Genomic DNA, 18,607 nt, shown 5'->3' on the forward strand with positions numbered 1-18,607 from the left:
AGGACACACTAGGTGGTTTTGGACGTGAAGAATTAACCAAAAATAAACCACTGCACACTTGGGAGTTCAATGATGGAACACTACAACCAAATAAACTCAAGCCAAAATTAAATCCACAACAACCCAAACAAAGGAAATAATAAGCCCTGGTCCAAACCCACTGAGTCTGTATTACCGCAAAATGAATACTAAAACCCCAAACTTGATAAAAATATATTAAAAGAGTCAATAGGAGGGATGATGACTATGCTGGCGCCTCTAGGTGAAGTCTGAACACCTGATGTAAGATTGCAGACTAACGGGAGAGGGACTTAACTGGAGGAAGGGTGGAATGAGTCCTCACCCTCCTCCTCCTCTCCGCCTCCTCTCCCTCGACACCGGGGATCAGGAACGCTGTCGGCGGCCTCGTGTTTCTAGGCCTCAGTAACTCCTCCGGTCACAGCCGTCTCCCGAGCTCCTCCCACTCGGTTCTCTCCCTCTGGTCTTATGGGATCCTCAGCTTCACGGTGCCTCCGGCGCCCCTCCTCTGACGGCACGTCCTGAATGAGAAGACGAGGAAAGAACCCCCAAACCGCCTTCACCTGTGTGCCGATCAACCACGTGCCGAAAGAGGGGAAAGGGGCGTGTCAATCAATGACTCCTCACACACTCGTCACCCTGTGACATTACTGTACCACTCTACCCTACGAATAAATGTGTATACTTAATATATAAATGTGTTTCCAAATATTTAATCAAAACAACAGAAAAGAAGTGTTTTAAAGCAGTAGATATTGTGTGCAGGCTGTCAGAGCTGAAGCTGTTGTGTTGTTCAGGTGTTGGACGCCTTGATGAATCACCTGCAGGAGACTCTGGAGGCCATGACCTCCAGAGGCGAGGCGGCGCCGGACAACAAGGTACGGACCGACCTGAACCCCGGCTCTGTAGTCCAGTTAGCTACAACCGTTTATAGGAGAAATAACGTCCATATATTCACAAAGACAAATAGAGAATTAAATACTATAAAATACTGTTCAATACATAATACTACAGTATTATGTATTGAACAGTAACGCAACAACAGACCTAACTCTGGTTCCTGTAGCGCTCAGTTAGCTACAGCTACAGCTAAACAACAAATTAAAGGAGAAATAAAGTGATATATATGTCATCCAAATCATAACATTACATTACCAGTGTTGTGGTCCTGAGGTAAAAATGAATTCAACCAAACATCTGTGATAGGAGGTGAGCAGGTGAAAACCACAGTGACACACTCAACCCTGTAACTCTTTTCTTTCTTCCTTTCTTCCTTCCTTCCCTGGTTCCCTCCCTGTGTTCCTCTGGTTCTTCTCTGTTCTTCAGCTGATGTTCCCTGAGCTTCTGGCTGCTCTGCTGTTTGCTGAGCAGAAGGTTGGATCTTCTCTGCGCTGGCGGCTGCATGAGAAGCTGCTGCAGCGCTACAGCTGCCTGGCCAGACTGCTGCCTGGAGACCTGCTGCACCAGACCTTCTCCCAGCGCATCTTCATCATCCTCACCACCAACGTCAGCCTCACACACACACACACACACACACACATAGGGCTGGATGATATGATTGAAATCAATATCACGATAATCATAAGGATTTTTTTCGATATCGATATATATGACGATATGGCTCACATAAGCAAAATCACGTTAAATAATCAAATTAATGTTCATCATATTGAACCGAATGGTAATGTTTGGTGTGAGGTCAAACTAAACTGAAATTTTCACATAATATTCCGACCAGACTTCATTTTGTCTGAGTTTCTAAATAAAATGAGCTTGTTCTCATCAGTTCAGACAGCAGAATTGTGTGTCTCGATATCCCAAAATCACCATATCATCACAATATAATCCCACTGAAAGACGATAAATGATAATATTGAATTATCGTCCAGCCCTACACACACACACACACACACACACACACACACATACACACACACACACAGGTTAACAGACCAGTAACATCCCGTCTTGTGCTGTTGCAGAAGGTTCTGCCGGTGAAGAAGGAGGCGGCCCGGACGTTCTGCATGTTCCTTCGCTACAACCGCAAACAGGAACAGCGGCAGGAGATGATGGACCGGCTGATCCAGGGTCAGCCCACTCTGTTCCTGTACTTTGGGCAGTTTGGGACGTTCCTCATAATGTTCTTACAACACAATGTTACTTCAGACATGATGTACTAAACTGAGTACAAAGGTGTTCCAGCTGCTGATGTTCTGTTTCCGTTCTTTCTGTACTGAATGAATGTTCTGTCTCCCTGAACACTGAGGGATGACAGACCAGAAACCACCACAACACACAGTAACAACTACTTCCAACTTCACTGTTTTTACTGCTCGTTGTCTTCCGAAACCCCACCACCTCTTTGTTGTGATTGGTCGGTCCGGGTCATGTGGTCTCCAGGCGCAGCATCTTTTCCCTGAGGTGGCAGTAGGGCTGGGTACCGATACCAATAGAGTTCTTCATTCGATACCTTTTTTTTTTTTTTTTACGTTTTGGTGTCATCTCGGCTGAACTGCCGACTCCGTCACACACACCGCTCACTTCACCTCCACAGACTGTCTGGGCTGTAGCTGCTGCAGTCGGCCAATCACACGTCGCGTTAAATCCAAGAACGCTCGCGGTGATTGGCTGCGAGCAAAACCAGACAACTAGTCATTTTTAAAGGTATCGAGTACCGATACCCAGCCCCAGGTGGCGGTGTGAAAAGAGTCAGATAGTGTGAACAGCACATTTCTAAAGGAAGACCTTAACGCAGCATCTTCCTCCTTCCTGTTCTGTCTGCTGGTTCCAGATCTGGCTCAGGGGCGGAGCTACTGGAACCGCCTGCGCTTCCTGGATGTTTGTGAGACGGCCAGCGAGCTTTTCTCCAGGAAATACTTCAACAAACACTTCCTGATCCCAGCGCTGGACCTGGTCCACGACCCCGTCGCCAACGTCAGGTACCTCAGCAGTACTCTAAGTACTACAGTACTACGTTTGGTCCAGTACTACAGTACTACGTTTGGTCCAGTACTACAGTACTGCTCTGTCCGCTCCAGTGCTAAGTACTCTGCTCTTGTACTGTGTTAACTGCAGTACTATTTGAACGATACTGACTCTTGAATATTACTGTCTAGTGTGCCCACTGATCAGTAAGATGTCTGTTGTCTGTCTGTTGTCAGGTATAAGTTGTGTCTGTTGTCTGTCTGTTGTCAGGTCTAAGTTGTCTGTCTGTTGTCAGGTATAAGTTGTGTCTGTTGTCTGTCTGTTGTCAGGTATAAGTTGTGTCTGTTGTCTGTCTGTTGTCAGGTATAAGTTGTCTGTTGTCTGTCTGTTGTCAGGTCTAAGTTGTCTGTTGTCTGTCTGTTGTCAGGTCTAAGTTGTCTGTTGTCTGTCTGTTGTCAGGTATAAGCTGTGTCTGTTGTCTGTCTGTTGTCAGGTATAAGTTGTCTGTTGTCTGTCTTGTCAGGTCTAAGTTGTCTGTCTGTTATCAGGTCTAAGTTGTCTGTTGTCTGTCTGTTGTCAGGTCTAAGTTGTCTGTTGTCTGTCTGTTGTCAGGTGTAAGTTGGCTGTTGTCTGTCTGTTGTCAGGTATAAGTTGTCTGTTGTCAGGTCTAAGTTTTCTGTTGTCTGTCTGTTGTCAGGTGTAAATTGGCTGTTGTCTGTCTGTTGTCAGGACTAAGTTGTCTGTTGTCTGTCTGTTGTCAGGTCTAAGTTGTCTGTTGTCTGTCTGTTGTCAGGTCTAAGTTGTCTGTTGTCTGTCTGTTGTCAGGTATAAGTTGTCTGTTGTCAGGTCTAAGTTGTCTGTTGTCTGTCTGTTGTCAGGTATAAGCTGTGTCTGTTGTCTGTCTGTTGTCAGGTGTAAGTTGGCTGTTGTCTGTCTGTTGTCAGGTCTAAGTTGTCTGTTGTCTGTCTGTTGTCAGGTGTAAGTTGTCTGTTGTCTGTCTGTTGTCAGGACTAAGTTGTCTGTTGTCTGTCTGTTGTCAGGTCTAAGTTGTCTGTTGTCTGTCTGTCGTCAGGTCTAAGTTGTCTGTTGTCTGTCTGTTGTCAGGTATAAGTTGTCTGTTGTCAGGTCTAAGTTGTCTGTTGTCTGTCTGTTGTCAGGTATAAGCTGTGTCTGTTGTCTGTCTGTTGTCAGGTGTAAGTTGGCTGTTGTCTGTCTGTTGTCAGGTCTAAGTTGTCTGTTGTCTGTCTGTTGTCAGGTGTAAGTTGGCTGTTGTCTGTCTGTTGTCAGGACTAAGTTGTCTGTTGTCTGTCTGTTGTCAGGTCTAAGTTGTCTGTTGTCTGTCTGTTGTCAGGTATAAGTTGTCTGTTGTCTGTCTGTTGTCAGGTATAAGTTGTCTGTTGTCAGGTCTAAGTTGTCTGTTGTCTGTCTGTTGTCAGGTCTAAGTTGTCTGTGATCTGTCTGTTGTCAGGTCTAAGTTGTCTGTTGTCTGTCTGTTGTCAGGTCTAAGTTGTCTGTTGTCTGTCTGTTGTCAGGTATAAGTTGTCTTGTCAGGTCTAAGTTGTCTGTGGTCTGTCTGTTGTCAGGTCTAAGTTGTCTGTGGTCTGTCTGTTGTCAGGTCTAAGTTGTCTGTTGTCTGTCTGTTGTCAGGTCTAAGTTGTCTGTGGTCTGTCTGTTGTCAGGTCTAAGTTGTGTCTGTTGTCTGTCTGTTGTCAGGTCTAAGTTGTCTGTTGTCTGTCTGTTGTCAGGTCTAAGTTGTCTGTGGTCTGTCTGTTGTCAGGTATAAGTTGTCTGTGGCCTGTCTGTTGTCAGGTATAAGTTGTCTGTGGTCTGTCTGTTGTCAGGTCTAAGTTGTCTGTGGTCTGTCTGTTGTCAGGTATAAGTTGTCTGTGGTCTGTCTGTTGTCAGGTATAAGTTGTCTGTGGCCTGTCTGTTGTCAGGTGTAAGTTGTCTGTGGTCTGTCTGTTGTCAGGTATAAGTTGTCTGTGGCCTGTCTGTTGTCAGGTCTAAGTTGTCTGTGGTCTGTCTGTTGTCAGGTATAAGTTGTCTGTGGTCTGTCTGTTGTCAGGTCTAAGTTGTCTGTGGTCTGTCTGTTGTCAGGTATAAGTTGTGCCTGCTGCTGCCCAGGCTGCGCTCCTCCATCCGCCTCCCTGCTGATAAGCAGCTGCTGCAGCAGCTCGACTTCTGTGTGCAGAAACTTCTCTGCAAGGAGAAAGACAAGGATGTCGTGGCGACCATCCGCAAGGTAACATCTAGTACAACTATAACTAATACTAATACTAATACTAATATTAATAGTGGTAGTAACACTAGTACTAGTCCAGAAACTCCTGTGCAGAAGTAGAGAAGGACTAGGTATTGGTGGCGACCATCGACAAGGTAACATCTAGCACTAATTCTAGTACTAGTACTACCAACTGTACAATGTATCACTAATGCTAGTACTGATACTCCTGCGTCCACAAAGACGAGGATGTGGTGGCTTTCATGCTGAAGGTAGCATCTATCTCCATACATATGCTAATATTAGCACAATCTATCCCAAATACTGAAAGGAGTTCTAACACAGTCTCAAAGGGCTTCACAGCGCCCACATTATGAAAACAATAGATGAAAATTCCCCACCCAACCTTCGACCCTCAACGAGAACAAGGAAGAACTCCCTCAAAAACCTCGTGAAGAACCAACATGGAAACCTCAGACAGGAATCCTGCTGAGCAGTCACAAACTCCTCTGTCAGCACACCAAGCCCATATGATCAAACCCCTATTTGTATTATTTTTGTATATTGTATATATATGTGTATATATATACAGTATATTTTGTATATATCTACCTTCTGGAGCTTATCTATAAGATACTAAAGACATACGGGGTAAATTTACTGTTATAATTAGAAACAAAAAACTAAACAGGCAACACGCTGCAAGTGATGCCAACTTTAGCATGCCACATCCTAAGAAAAATATCCCATCTCCTTTGTTTTCACTGTAAATACACTGTAAATTTCACTGTAAATGGCTGTAATAGTATAAGGCCATTCATCAGGTGGGGCACTTGTGTCACAATTTACAACCTTAGGGTTAGAGTAGTTAGCTTTGCCAGCTGAGTGACATACAGGGAAATAAATACCAAAGTCTGAACTTGGGTGTCATCATGTGGATAGGGCTTTGTGTCTGTCAGTAACTAGGAATCACTAGTACTAACACTGTTAGAATGTATCACTAACACCAGTACCATGTACCATCACTAGTGCTACCATGTGTCACTTTAATTATTAGCATCCATCCATCCATCCATTTTCAGGCTGCTCATCTGGGTCAGGTGGGGGAGCATCCTTACCAGGAGCCCAAACCTCCTGAACTGGCTCCTCTCCATGTAGAGGAGCTACAGCATGACACTGAGTTCCTCCCAGATCTCTGAACTCTTCATCCTGTCATGGACAGTGAGGCCAGACACATTTCAGCCGCTTGTATCTGTGATCTCATTCTTTCGGTCTGTGTCCAGAGTTTGACCATAGGTGAGGGTCGGAATGAAGATCAGTCGGTAAATCAAGAACTTTTCTTTGTGACTCAGCTCTCTTTTCACCACCATGGTCCAATACAACGGCCACACTACTGCAACCACTGCTGCTAACCAGCAGTCAACCTCACCATCCCTTTTACCCTCACTGGTGAATCAGAAAGAAGATACCTGAACTTCTCCCCTTGGGGCAGTTGAATAGGACAGGCCTTCATTTTCCAGAAAAGAACCTTGGTCTCAGATTTGGGGGTGCTGGCATCCAGAACTGCTCCAATCCACATCTCACGGCCTGATGAAGCCAAAAGGACATCATCTGTAAACAGCACAGATGCCAACCTAACATCACCAAACAGAGCATCTCCAGACCTAAGCTGTGCCTTAATATCCTGTTTCTGAATACTGAAAACTATATTCCCGCAGCACCTCCCATACTTTGGGGAGCAGAGTCATAGGCATTTTCCAAATTCAGAAAACACCAGAGACAGAATTAACAAACTTCCATGATTCCTTAGTTCAGTCAGAGACACTTATGTCAAAGGAGATTGGACCATTATAGCACTAATGATTATACAGTTGTACTGTACTTGGCGGAAAAGGCTCTGCTCTTGAGGATGCTCCCAATGAATCTAAGCAGCATGCGAGAGATTTTGCGGGGAGCGCAATAAACTCCCCAAGGCATAGTAGACATATCATTAATAATATGAACCAACATAAAGGATAGAGATAGCTTGCACAAGCATCCTGGGAGCAGATAATACAGGAGGAGGTCGGGGTGGTGGAAGGAATTTGCATTGACTTGGTCAACAGCAGCGGCGTGAATGAACGGCAGTGTGAGCTGGCAGATTATAAAGACCGCCTCATGTTGTTTGAATGTGATTGGTGATGAGAGTCAGCTTGGATTGGACAACTGATAGCCAATCAGCTGATAGCGTGCATGACTTCAGTGTTCTGCCTGAACTAACACGATGCTTCATTTATCTTAGTAAAAAGTTGATCCACTGTTGTGTGACCAGAATGAAAGCCGCATCATTCCTGCCGAGTCTGAGGTTAAACCGGCATCTGGAGTCTCCTTTCCAGCAGCTTGACAGAGGTTTTCCCAGCAGGCTGAGAAACCCTCCAGTCCTGTTTTAAAGATGGAGACCAACACTCCTGTCTGACAATACAAAGACTCTGTTCCTGAAATTCGCAACATATTGAAGAGACGAGTCAACTTCGACAGCCCAACATCATCACCTCAGGAGGATCTGGTCCAGCTCTGGTTCCTCACCACTGAGGAGCTGTCTAACCACCTAAGTGACCTCTGACCTCTCAGAGCCTCCAGAGTCTTCAGCTCTGTCTCCTGAACAGAGGGACCGTCTGTCAGTTTTGGAATTCCTTTAAGTCCTTCCACCTTCTGACACTGTCCCCAGTTGTGGTCAATGTTTCGCCGCCCCTGCTGACAACAGAACCTCCTGAGTCACTAGATCGTTTTCCACAATGTCTTTTTATACCCAAAAGTCTCCAGAGCCTCTCTGAACCAGCAGCTGCAGCTTTGTTGGCCTGACAGTACTTTGGCTCTATCAGAAGTCCCCCATGCTAAACAGGTGCAGGAGGACTCAGCCAGCGGGTTCTTGGGTTCCCTTCATGATAGGCACCAAGCATGTTTTGACCACATCTCCTTGCGTTTCCACAACAGAGGTTTTGACCAGGTTCTGTTCTGACTCCATGTACCCAACCTCCTCTGGAATACAAGAGAAGAGAATGATTCCAAGATGGTTCCAGCAAACCCTCACTACACGTTTGGGTTCACCAGGTCAGCCCATCTGATCCAACTCTCCACCAGATGGTGATCAGTTTTCAGCTCAGCTCCTCTCTTCAGCTGAGTGTCCAGAACTTTTGGCCTCTTGTCTGACGAAACCACTACAAAGTTGATCATCAACCTTTGATCCAAGGTGCTCTGGTACTATGTTCTCTTGCATGTACACTTGCGTACATGCACCTCCTCATGTTGGAACTGGCTCAGGTTCAGATCAGGGAGGCTGTTCCTCTCAGTCTTGCCCCTCCAGGTTTCCCAGTTGTTGCCAGTGTGAGCTCTGAATTCTCCTAGTAGGCTTATGGAGTCAGTGGGTGGAGTCATGCAGGGCTAGCCTGTTATTTCAGCCTTTAACTTGTTTTTCAAATAAAGCATAATATAATTTTGAAACAAAGGGTTGATTTTTGGTCAAGGGCCGGTTGATTTTCAATGTAAGGGAGCAGATTAGCATTTCTCCACAGACTTACGATGGACAAGTATTAATTGGTACTTCATATTCACTTAGGAGGTAATATAATCACATATATAGATATTAATATCCATCTATCAGACATAAAAATTATCAATACATTGATATTTTAATGTTTTTCAGACAGTGCTGGAACTGGACAAACTGGACATCACCGAGCCTGTAAGCAGCTTGAACAACATATTATATATATCTATATATACTGTATATATATTAGACACAGACTGTTGTTGAATAAATCACTGTTCAGTATTTTTACATTGACAGAGCTGCATTTCTGTACCCAACATGTACCTCTATCTAGTATTTTGTGTCTGTTGGCAGTATCACAAAAGGCAGGAGAGGGATTTACTGGACCAGAAGAGGGAGAAGGAGGAGACTCTGCTGCTGGAGATGGTGAGGAGCTAAACCAGCGCAGTTGGTTGGTCGAAACACATCTGGTTACCGTGTTGCTCTGGTCCAATGATATTAGGCAAAGCGCCAAACAGAAGTTGGTGGCGAACCACAGGGACAGTTTGGGAAGGGGGGGGGGGGGGGGGGGGGGGGGGGGGGTAGTGAGGGTTTGCTGGAACCATCTTGGAGTCATCAGCCAGCCACCAAAATAACACACAGAACAGATCAGACTTTGACCTGGTCTGAGCATGCAGGCGGTGCAAATCCTGGTCATCCTTGACACCAACATTGCACTATGCTGCTTGATCGTTAACATCGGTAACATGGGCTAACGCCATGCACCATAAAGAAAATAAATCCCTCCATCTTAAGTCTAAACCACTTCCTGGTTTCGGTCATTTGAATAAGATCTCTGTCCTCAGGAACAGCTGGAGCGCCAGCAGAGCGAAGGGAAACTGAACTCTGAGAAACTCACAGAGAGAAAACGTGAGTATGAGGAAAGACCCGCCTACTGCAGGTTTTGTGCTAAGAATTATTTCAAAATGCATTTATAGTGTATGGTTTTGATTTGGTTAGATTTGTGAATTTTTTTGATCTAGTGTAAGAGAATATCCAAGGAATGAATGTGAAAAAAAGTAAAAGTCTAACTGGCTAACTCGTGTTACTGGCCAGTTTGTGAACCAGTTTCTGTTCCTGCTGTAGTCCGGTCTGTAGACTGTCTGTCTTGGTTTGGCAGGAAGGGACAGTAAGAGCAGTCTGTCTGGAGCCAAGTCCATGTCTGGGTCTTCATCTGGAGCCACCCTGTCCTCCTCCTCCTCCTCCTCCGGTAAGACAGAAGTGTGTGTGTGTGACTTTCTTTATAGAATCAGCACTTTTCAAAATAAAAGTTCTGTATCCTGGACAATTAGAACTGTTAATGGAAAAGGTTCAGTATTGTGAAGCAGACTATCTCCCATGATCCTCTGCATCTCATCTCAAGTGTCACAGGTTATCAAACACATCGACAACAGACACAACAGACAGAACCTGAGACTGACTGGGAATGGCTGTGCTTTCAGACAGACTTTCATTTAAAGCTCTGGCCAGTCTGTCACTGCTGGCTGTCTGACTGGTTGTACTGGTTGTACTGACTGACTGGGTTTACTGGGTTTACTGTCTGACTGGACAGACTCTGTCCGCCTGTTGCTCTGCTGAGACGAACTGATGCTCTCTGACTGCAAAAGTTTAGATTTATTCTCACTGATTTCAATTTCTGATTTAAGGAAAGCATTAAATCTGTGTTGTAGAACCTTGTTGTCTTCAAAGAGAATGATGATGATGATGATGATGATGATGATGATGATGATGATGATGATCGCTCTTCACTGTGCAGGTAAGGAGATGAGGAAGGCCAAGCTGTCGCGGAGCCGCTCTCTCAGCAGTCAGCCCACAACGTCCAAACCGTCCAACTCAGACAGACCTCTGTGAGCTTCACCTCATTATCGACTAGAATATGAACAAATACAGAAGGAACGGTGAATTAACTCTGGTTCTGTGTTCCAGGAAGGTGAAAGAGTCAGGCAGCGCTACTGGACCAGGAAAGGCCTCCATGTTGCCTAGCAACGGTAACCACTGGTCACATTCATCTGCTCTTCTGTCATAATGAGTTTAAGTATTAATCATCCACAGTAAGTCCAGCACCATGTGACTCCCTGTGTCTTCCAGATGACTCACTGCGGACCGCCCACTTCACCATGGCAACGCTGTCTACGACCCCCTCCACCTCCTCCATGCCCGTCCTGATCCGCAGCAACACCACCAGCCTCCTGGACAGAACCAGCGCTACCCTGGACCACCGGACTAGTACCACCCTCGACAGAACCAGTACCACAATGGACAGAACCGGTACCCTGGACCATAGAACCGGTACCCTGGACCATAGAACCGGTACCTTGGACCACAGAACCGGTACCCTAGACCATAGAACCAGTACCCTGGACCATAGAACCGGTACCCTGAACCACCGGACCAGTACCTTGGACCACAGAACCAGCACCCTGGACCAGCGCAGTAAAACGATAGACCAGCGCAGCAGCGGGGCGAAGGACAGCCAGTCCAGAAAGCTCTCCATGTGGGTTCCAGTTCCAGCTGAGAGGTTCTGCTGTGAAAAGTAGAGACAGTAGAGACAGACAGGCAGCAGCTAGATGGGTTCATCAGAGAGGGACTATAAGGATGACACGGATAGTTTTATTTTTGTATATATGTCGATATAATCAATATCTTAAAACTTTAGTTTCAGTAACTTTAGTTCAGTTAGACCATCATGGGACACTAAAACTCTCCACTGAAACCCAGACTGATGAAGTTCTTTTAGTGTCAGCAGCTCTTTAAGGCAGGAAGACTCTTCTGCGGCTAAAAACTCTGGGTGATGATCCAGGAAACAAGAAGTCCAGATCTGTTGTGTGCAAAATGTCTTAAGACCGGATCGACTTTGCAGGAGAAAAAACAAAAAATTGGTTTTGCATAAAATTCATAGTGGAAAAAGCTTCAGCCAGACAGACAACCAGTAGGTGCAATGGATTCATCTGAGGAACTTTTTCTTTTTGTTTCTAGACCTTCAGGTTCAGGAGTGTGTTAGCGGTCTGAACCGGCTCAGCCAGCAGAGAGGAGGTGGAGGATCCCCCCCCCCTCCTCCTCCTCTCCATCTTCATTTCTGCTGAAATCCAAATTCATTACCCCCCCCCCCCCCCCCCAGCTGTTCCTACGTGACATGTCATGTAAATGTAAAGCATGTAGTGTGTTTACATGTAACATGTTTAGTGGTTCAGGAGCATGATTCAGATTCTCCTGAAACTTCACTGACGTCACGAAGCTTAAAGAGAAGAGACGCTCCACACAGACAGAGATCAGAGAGTTTATAAGACTGAGAGACATCATGTGTTCTGGATCACACAAAGTTTGTTTTTTTCCACCTACAAGTAACACAGTTTATGGAAATATGGCAGAGCCCCAGGGGAACGATAGGACATTCATACATTTTTCATACACTTATTTGAATAATGCCTTTGTCTTTTTTAGTTTAGTTGTACTACAACAGTGTTAATGTTTTTATTATTATTATTATTTATCAGTAGTGTGTGTATTTTGTAGCTGTTATCTCAGTCTGTTTGTCAGCAGACACGGAGCAGGTCGTTTCCCACAGGAGACTAAATCAAACCAAGAGTCTCAGTGTTCATCACTTTAAAGACCAAAATCACCTGATATGTGATATGTCTGCTTACCCAGAAGGCAACAGGGCTCTACTGCTGAAGTCACTGCTGAGTCAGAGCAATTTACTAACCTGGTTTAGCTCTGGTTTAGGGTTTAGTCCTGGTTTAGCCCTGGGTTAGCCCTGGTTTAGCCCTGGTTTAGTCCTGGGTTAGTCCTGGTTTAGTCCTGGTTTAGTCCTGGGTTAGTCCTGGTTTAGTCCTGGGTTAGTCCTGATTTAGTCCTGGGTTAGTCCTGGTTTAGCCCCGGTTTAGCCCCGGTTTAGTCCTGGGTTAGCCCTGGTTTAGTCCTGGGTTAGTCCTGGTTTAGTCCTGGTTTAGCCCCGATTTAACCCCAGTTTAGCCCTGGGTTAGCCCTGGTTTAGCCCTGGTTTAGTCCTGGGTTAGTCCTGGTTTAGCCCTGGTTTAGTCCTGGGTTAGTCCCGGTTTAGCCCTGGGTTAGTCCTGGTTAGGGTTTAGCTCTGGTTTAGTCCTGGGTTAGTCCTGGGTTGGTCCTGGTTAGGGTTTAGCTCTGGTTTAGTCCTGGGTTAGTCCTGGTTAGGGTTTAGCTCTGGTTTTATCTCTAAATAAGAGAAAAAGTCTTAGACCAATAGAATCAGATCCATCGGTTCTCAAAGTCAAGTCTTTGTGAAGTATTTGAATATCGACTGTCAGGCTGAACCTGGGCCTTGTTGCTTTTCTTTCTCCATATTGATAATGAACCAAGTCAGTCCAGAGTTTATCTATTGATGACATCAGCTGTTCTGGATCTGATTGATTGATCCTAACCTTCCTCTCTGTCTCCTGTCTACAGAAACAGGAAGTCCAACTCTTTCAGTGCGCAGTCGGGAAGAGAGTGATGTCATCATACCTCCACAGGGCCATCAGCCAATCAGAAGTCAGGGTTTGGGTTCCTGCAGCCCAACATGGTTTCCATCCATTTAATCAGCAAATCTGCTTCACAAGTTAAAGGACAGTTAAGAGAATAAAAGCTTCGCTGGCTGGCGAGGAGGACGATGATGAAGACATGAACTCCCACAATGCCACAGGACACAGGCCATCCATCTGCCTTACAGACAGTTCATTGAAAAAAAGAGAGCAATTCCACTCAGACATTTGAGTCTGTATTTTATTTGTATTTACTGGGCTAATTTTATTTACTGTATTATAACATGCTTTGCAGAAGTCTGTTTTACATTTTCAAAAACTGTCTAAAAGAAGCACTATGTATTTTTATGATGATCACAGTCCATCACCTGATTGGTTCAGTAAATTCTGCGTCCCGCCTCTCAGACTGTGTTGTGGGTTAGTGTTTCACCTGCCGCAGGTATACTGACGTGCGATTGGCTGGGAGAGAGAGCGCGGCTCAGGTGAGTTTATTTGCGGGAGGGGTCGACCACGCGGCTCATGAACAGAACGCTGCCGCTGCTCTCCTGATAGATGAGGAAGAGGAAGGGCCGGTTGACGGTGAGTCGAGGAGGAAGGCTGGAGAAGATGTTGACTCCGCCCCCTTCTGCCGCGGAGCTGCTGCTCTCGTCCAATGAGACGACGGCTTTATGGAAAACCTGCAGACACAAACATCAGGCTGTAGTCACTCCTGACTCCTCTCTTCACCCTTCATCTCATAAAACTGAAGATTGTCATTTACAACTCAAAGAGCCAAACTGAAACAATCAGCAGTGTAATTATTACTATTCACTTCTAATATGGATTTTATCCAGTTAAAGTGTAATGAGATTAAAACTAAAACTAAAGCTGAGAGAACTGAAGCACAGAAGAAGGCCTGGTTAGTTAATTTGGTTAAACATTATTAGCTATAATAAGTTTCTTATATTTAAACACTATTAGCTATAATAAGTTTCTTATATTTAAACACTATTAGCTATAATACGTTTCTTATATTTAAACACTATTAGCTATAATACGTTTCTTATATTTAAACACTATTAGCTATAATACGTTTCTTATATTTAAACACTATTAGCTATAATAAGTTTCTTATATTTAATCACTATTAGCTATAATAAGTTTCTTATATTTAAACACTATTAGCTATAATAAGTATCACACTGACCTGGGTGAGTTTGAGGCCTTTGTCTGCTGAGATGTTGGTCAGGTCGGCTCCGTCCTGAAAAGCCTCTGAGATGTTCAGAGCCTGCAGGACGTCCCGCAGGGAGTAGGAGCGCTCCAGCAGGAGGCGGGGCAGCTGCACCTCCAGCTTCCTGAGACACAAACACTTCATCAGGATCACTGGCATCAGTTTGTTGTTAATTAACCACAAAAGGAAAAGTTCCTGAACTGGCTTTAGTGAACTGAGTTCTTCTTTTAAACAAACAGCAGCTTGTGGTTCAGTGCAGGAAGCTAAAGAACCGTGAGAACATCCTTCATCTGTTGTCACAAAGAAACTTACGTCTTCTTCAGCTGTCTGGTCCAGGCCCGGAGGCGCTCGCCGGTGAGTTCCTCTTCGATGGCGGTGACGTCGACGCCTTCGTCAGGCAGCAGGACCAACATGGCGGCGCCGTCCGTCATCGGCAGCTTCAAGACTCCCAGTTTGAGCGAGCTGTCGTACGCCAGGAAGTACTTATCAGATCTGAACATCATGGGGACCTGGACGATGTGGTATTTGTCCACATAGAAACGCTCATCTTGGGTGAGGCTCGCATTGAAGGCGAGAGTAAACTGGCCTGGAGAGAAAAGAGAGAATATATTTAATTACTGAAGAAACTCAGGGACAGGCTCCGCCCCTGCAGCTTTGCGACTGTAGAAACCGATCGATCGATCGATCGGGTCGTGACAGGAGATCCTGCTCACTCTGATAGAAGACGGCGGTGACGAGCAGCAACTGGGTCTGGCTGTCCAGCGAGCCCACCAGGTCTTTGACCCGATCTCCGGTCTGGTCCTGGGCCCAGCGGTTGATGGTGTCCCGGGCCTCCTGCGGGCTGCTGTACGCCAGACTCTGGCTGTTCCCCCCGTACTTGGTCTGAACCAGGTCCCCATAGGCCGAAGACACCGGGAAGCTCTGGGCGGGCAGAACGGCGACGCCCTGCATCAGAGAGAACGTCCCGGCCTGGGTGACGCTGCTCTTCAGACTCTGGAAAAGATCTGGGACATGGTGGAGCAAGTTCAACTTCAAGTTCACTTTATTTGTAAAGAACACTTAAAAACAATAAGTGTCGACCGAGGTTCTGCAAGAGCTGGCAAAAGAAAACCACATGCAAATCACACAGAATCAAGGGCTGCAGAACAGGTGGTTTGTGATTTAACAGGCCAGTAGAAGGGTCAAATCTGAGTTATGGTACAGAGTCCAGGTCAGTTATGGTGCAGAGTCCAGGTCAGTTATGGTACAGAGTCCAGGTCAGTTATGGTACAGAGTCCAGGTCAGTTATGGTACAAACAGAGTCCAGGTCAGTTATGTCCAGAGGGCCAAATAGTACGAACTCCGACTCGCTCTCATTGAGTTGCAGGAAGTTAGAACCTTCCCACTGAACAATTTTACGTTGATTAGACGTTTAAAACACGTCTGAATGGCCCATAGCCGTCTAGGATAAATTAAGTTTAAATGGGGTTGAAAAGTGAAAGTTTATTAGATGTGCTCAGATAATTATCTTGTAGGCTCGTCTACAGGACTTCTCTGGTGCATATTTTTGGTATTTACAGATGTTTATTCATTGTAATAATGTATTTACTGCTTGGTCTAAAACAGGTCTATACATAGCCGTAATGATCCTGGGCGATATGAGAGCTAAAGCATAGAGGAGACGTTGAAATCATGTCTTTTGCTCAGTGGGATCCATTTGATGTCTTCCAGACAATCCTGAGGTTCTAAGGAGCAGATCATTGGGTTTTAGAGGGAGGCAGAGCCGGGTGTCATCAGCATAACAGCAGAATGAAATATGGTACTTGCTTATGATTTGACCAAGAGGAAGCATATAGAGGGAGAAAAGGATGGGGCCCAAAATGGAGCCCTGAGGGACTCCACAGGGAGACCAGCTGAAACTAGAAAGGTTCATGTTTACTGAAAATGTTCAGTTGGTAAGAGAAGAGGAAAACCAGTCTAGAGCCGTGGCATAGACCACATGCTGCAGGCGGTGTCATGTCAGCCTGACATCACATCCTGTCTCAGACTGAGGCCGGGACAGACTTTGGTTTCTACATCAGCCGATACAGACGGGCAGCAGAGGGAGCTATCTGAAGGATCGGACCGTGACCTCTGACCTACCTGGGACCCTCTGGGGGTCCAGCGAAGCCAGACCGAGGCCCTGCAGGATCTGTCGGCGAGTCGACCCGTCGGCGCCGCTCATCAGCGCGGCCAGCCCGGTGGACAGGGCGAAGGGAGACAGCAACACGTTGTCGTCGGTTCGACCGGCGACGGCGCGGTACAGCCGGGCGGCGAAGTCGGCGTTCCTGACGCTGAGGTCCTGGATCTGGGCGTCGACTTCCTGAGCGGCAGCCGGACGCAGAACCAGGAACAGCAGACCGCCGAGGGCGAGACGGACCGGACCGATCATGATCCTGCTTCTCTGCTCAGCGGGAGACAGAAACAGGCTTCTGTTAACTGATCATTCACTTGTGTCCCAATAACGTCTCAGAACATATTGATCTGCTGCATGATGATCAAATGAAACCATCACAAAGTCAAACATGCTAATATCATGACAAGCTAACACAACAGGCTTGGTTCACTTCTGGTTCAGAGGGAATCTACGAGGGGCGGGGCTATGATTCGCCCCGCCCCTCTGGGTGGCTCTAGTGCAGTGCCACAATACTGTACTCTGATTGGCTGACAGTACCAGCCGCCACTAACTGCTACTAACCTGCGTCATTGGACAGTTTACCAGTCCAGCTGCGATAAATGGAGCCAATGAGATCAATAGCATCAATTCAAGACTGATCAGATTCCTCCAAACTGTTCAGTATCATCAATGCAAGTCATTGCAGACCGGACCAGTGGTCGGCCATCTTGTCTCGCCACGCCCTCAGACCTCCTGATGACGTCATGCTCCAGTAGCTCTGACCTGCCTTCTGAAATATTCTAGATTTCTGTCCCATTTTTACTTTTCTACACATTCTCTCCAATAAGGCTTTTACTTTGAAAGGTTTGGTCAGTGCTGTTTTGACCCTGGACCTCCACAGCAGTCTGCGGACCTGAAAGAGACCAGGAGCCGTGTCTCAGTCCAGCAGCTGATCGGTCTGCCCATCCCTGCTGTATGCAGATCAATACAGATCAATAAACTGTCTCTCTGCACAGTAACAGATAAATTAACAGATTATCTGATGAACCGTTTTCTGTATAATAATATCTGTAGCGGTTCAGTCCTGATCAGGTTAAATCGATCAGATTGTATATTTTCCTCCCAGTGAACCGATCTGGTGATGGAACAGCAGCTTCTCCTCCGTGCTGCTGTAAACAACAACAACAACAACCAGAAACACAACAACAAAGCCGCGCCTCACCTTCAGAACAGGGAGCTGCTGTCTGCTGGATTATCTTTTCTCTTTATTTCGGTTTTCTCGCGCTCTGATGCTTCGCTGCAGGTTTTAGGAATCTGCGCATCACCGTCAAGCCAGCGAGAATTACAACGGCACATCCGATCGGATTTTCAAAAATAAAAGCCTTATTGCCGAACGCGTTTTTTGTAGCAAACCACTGCAGTGAAACTGAAACGGAGCCAGTAGTGGATTAAAAGTGTTGTGTTGTTATGTTACTAGTGAACATTTGTCTTTTTCCAGAAGATCTGACCGTGCTGACTCTGCCTCTACATTAACATCAAACATTTAATCTTTATTTTCTTCTTGTTTCTGTTGAACCTCTGACTGTCTGGTTCTTCCTCTCCGGTCTCCAGCTGTTAAAGTTCATTCAGGTTCAGGATTGTTTTACTGTAGCTCAGTCAGGTTTTTAGCATTTTGCATTTTGCTAAAGATTTACATTACAAACTGGTACTTTTCTTTTTCTGTTTCAAACCTCACTGACCGATCAGTCACATGACCTTTACATGTTATAATACAGATGTCTGACTCCAGATATCCTTATTCCATCGTGAGAAACTGACACCGACGTCATTTAACAGATTTTACATGATAGTAGACATTATTTTAGGCTTTTATTTTGAAAACAAGATCGCCCAACTTCCGGGGCTTTTCTATCAAGCTCTAGCCAATTTAATCAGCTGAGTTGCGCATGCGCCTGGACAGCCACATTACGTCATATTGTAGTTCTCCAACCCGGCCGGCAGAGGCCGCTGCAGCTGTAACACTGTCCAGTACTAC

At 45.8% G+C, this 18,607-nt stretch overlaps 2 protein-coding genes across 2 annotated transcripts in view; one reads left to right on the top strand and one right to left on the bottom strand.

Annotated features, from left to right (window-relative positions):
• Window positions 1-13,285, top strand: part of ppp4r4 (protein phosphatase 4, regulatory subunit 4) — a gene marked incomplete at its 5' end in the record, with an annotated part of 35,494 nt that extends 22,209 nt beyond the window's left edge. The window contains 13 exon segments of the mRNA XM_071545599.1: window positions 816-896; window positions 1,345-1,524; window positions 2,001-2,106; window positions 2,810-2,957; window positions 5,041-5,185; window positions 8,847-8,885; window positions 9,048-9,119; window positions 9,539-9,602; window positions 9,853-9,942; window positions 10,489-10,579; window positions 10,659-10,720; window positions 10,821-11,226; window positions 13,155-13,285. Coding sequence (XP_071401700.1) covers window positions 816-896; window positions 1,345-1,524; window positions 2,001-2,106; window positions 2,810-2,957; window positions 5,041-5,185; window positions 8,847-8,885; window positions 9,048-9,119; window positions 9,539-9,602; window positions 9,853-9,942; window positions 10,489-10,579; window positions 10,659-10,720; window positions 10,821-11,226; window positions 13,155-13,200 — 1,530 coding nt within the window.
• A 168-nt stretch (window positions 13,286-13,453) lies between these two features.
• serpina10a (serpin peptidase inhibitor, clade A (alpha-1 antiproteinase, antitrypsin), member 10a) lies at window positions 13,454-17,899 on the bottom strand. The gene is made up of 6 exons (XM_071545594.1): window positions 17,795-17,899; window positions 16,560-16,860; window positions 15,152-15,442; window positions 14,751-15,024; window positions 14,415-14,562; window positions 13,454-13,905 (listed from the first exon to the last, which is right to left on the bottom strand). Exons 2-6 carry the CDS (start codon window positions 16,846-16,848, stop codon window positions 13,717-13,719), a joined length of 1,191 nt encoding a protein of 396 aa, XP_071401695.1. The 5' UTR covers window positions 16,849-16,860; window positions 17,795-17,899; the 3' UTR covers window positions 13,454-13,716.
• Between the last annotated feature and the right edge of the window lie 708 nt (window positions 17,900-18,607).

This window comes from Centroberyx affinis, unplaced genomic scaffold, assembly GCF_046629955.1.
Source record: "Centroberyx affinis isolate AG114_WGS23_722 - 3 ecotype Tasmania unplaced genomic scaffold, CSIRO-AGI_Caff_v1 ptg004977l_1, whole genome shotgun sequence".
Lineage (NCBI taxonomy): Eukaryota > Metazoa > Chordata > Actinopteri > Beryciformes > Berycidae > Centroberyx > Centroberyx affinis.

Coding starts and splice junctions, on each gene's coding strand:
- serpina10a (XM_071545594.1), bottom strand. CDS start 16,848: ATGATCGGTCCGGTCCGTCTCGCCCTCGGCGGTCTGCTGTTCCTGGTT. Junction 15,025..15,151: donor CACCGCCGTCTTCTATCAGA/GTGAGCAGGATC, acceptor TTTTCTCTCCAG/GCCAGTTTACTCTCGCCTTC. Junction 14,563..14,750: donor ACCAGACAGCTGAAGAAGAC/GTAAGTTTCTTT, acceptor TTTGTGTCTCAG/GAAGCTGGAGGTGCAGCTGC.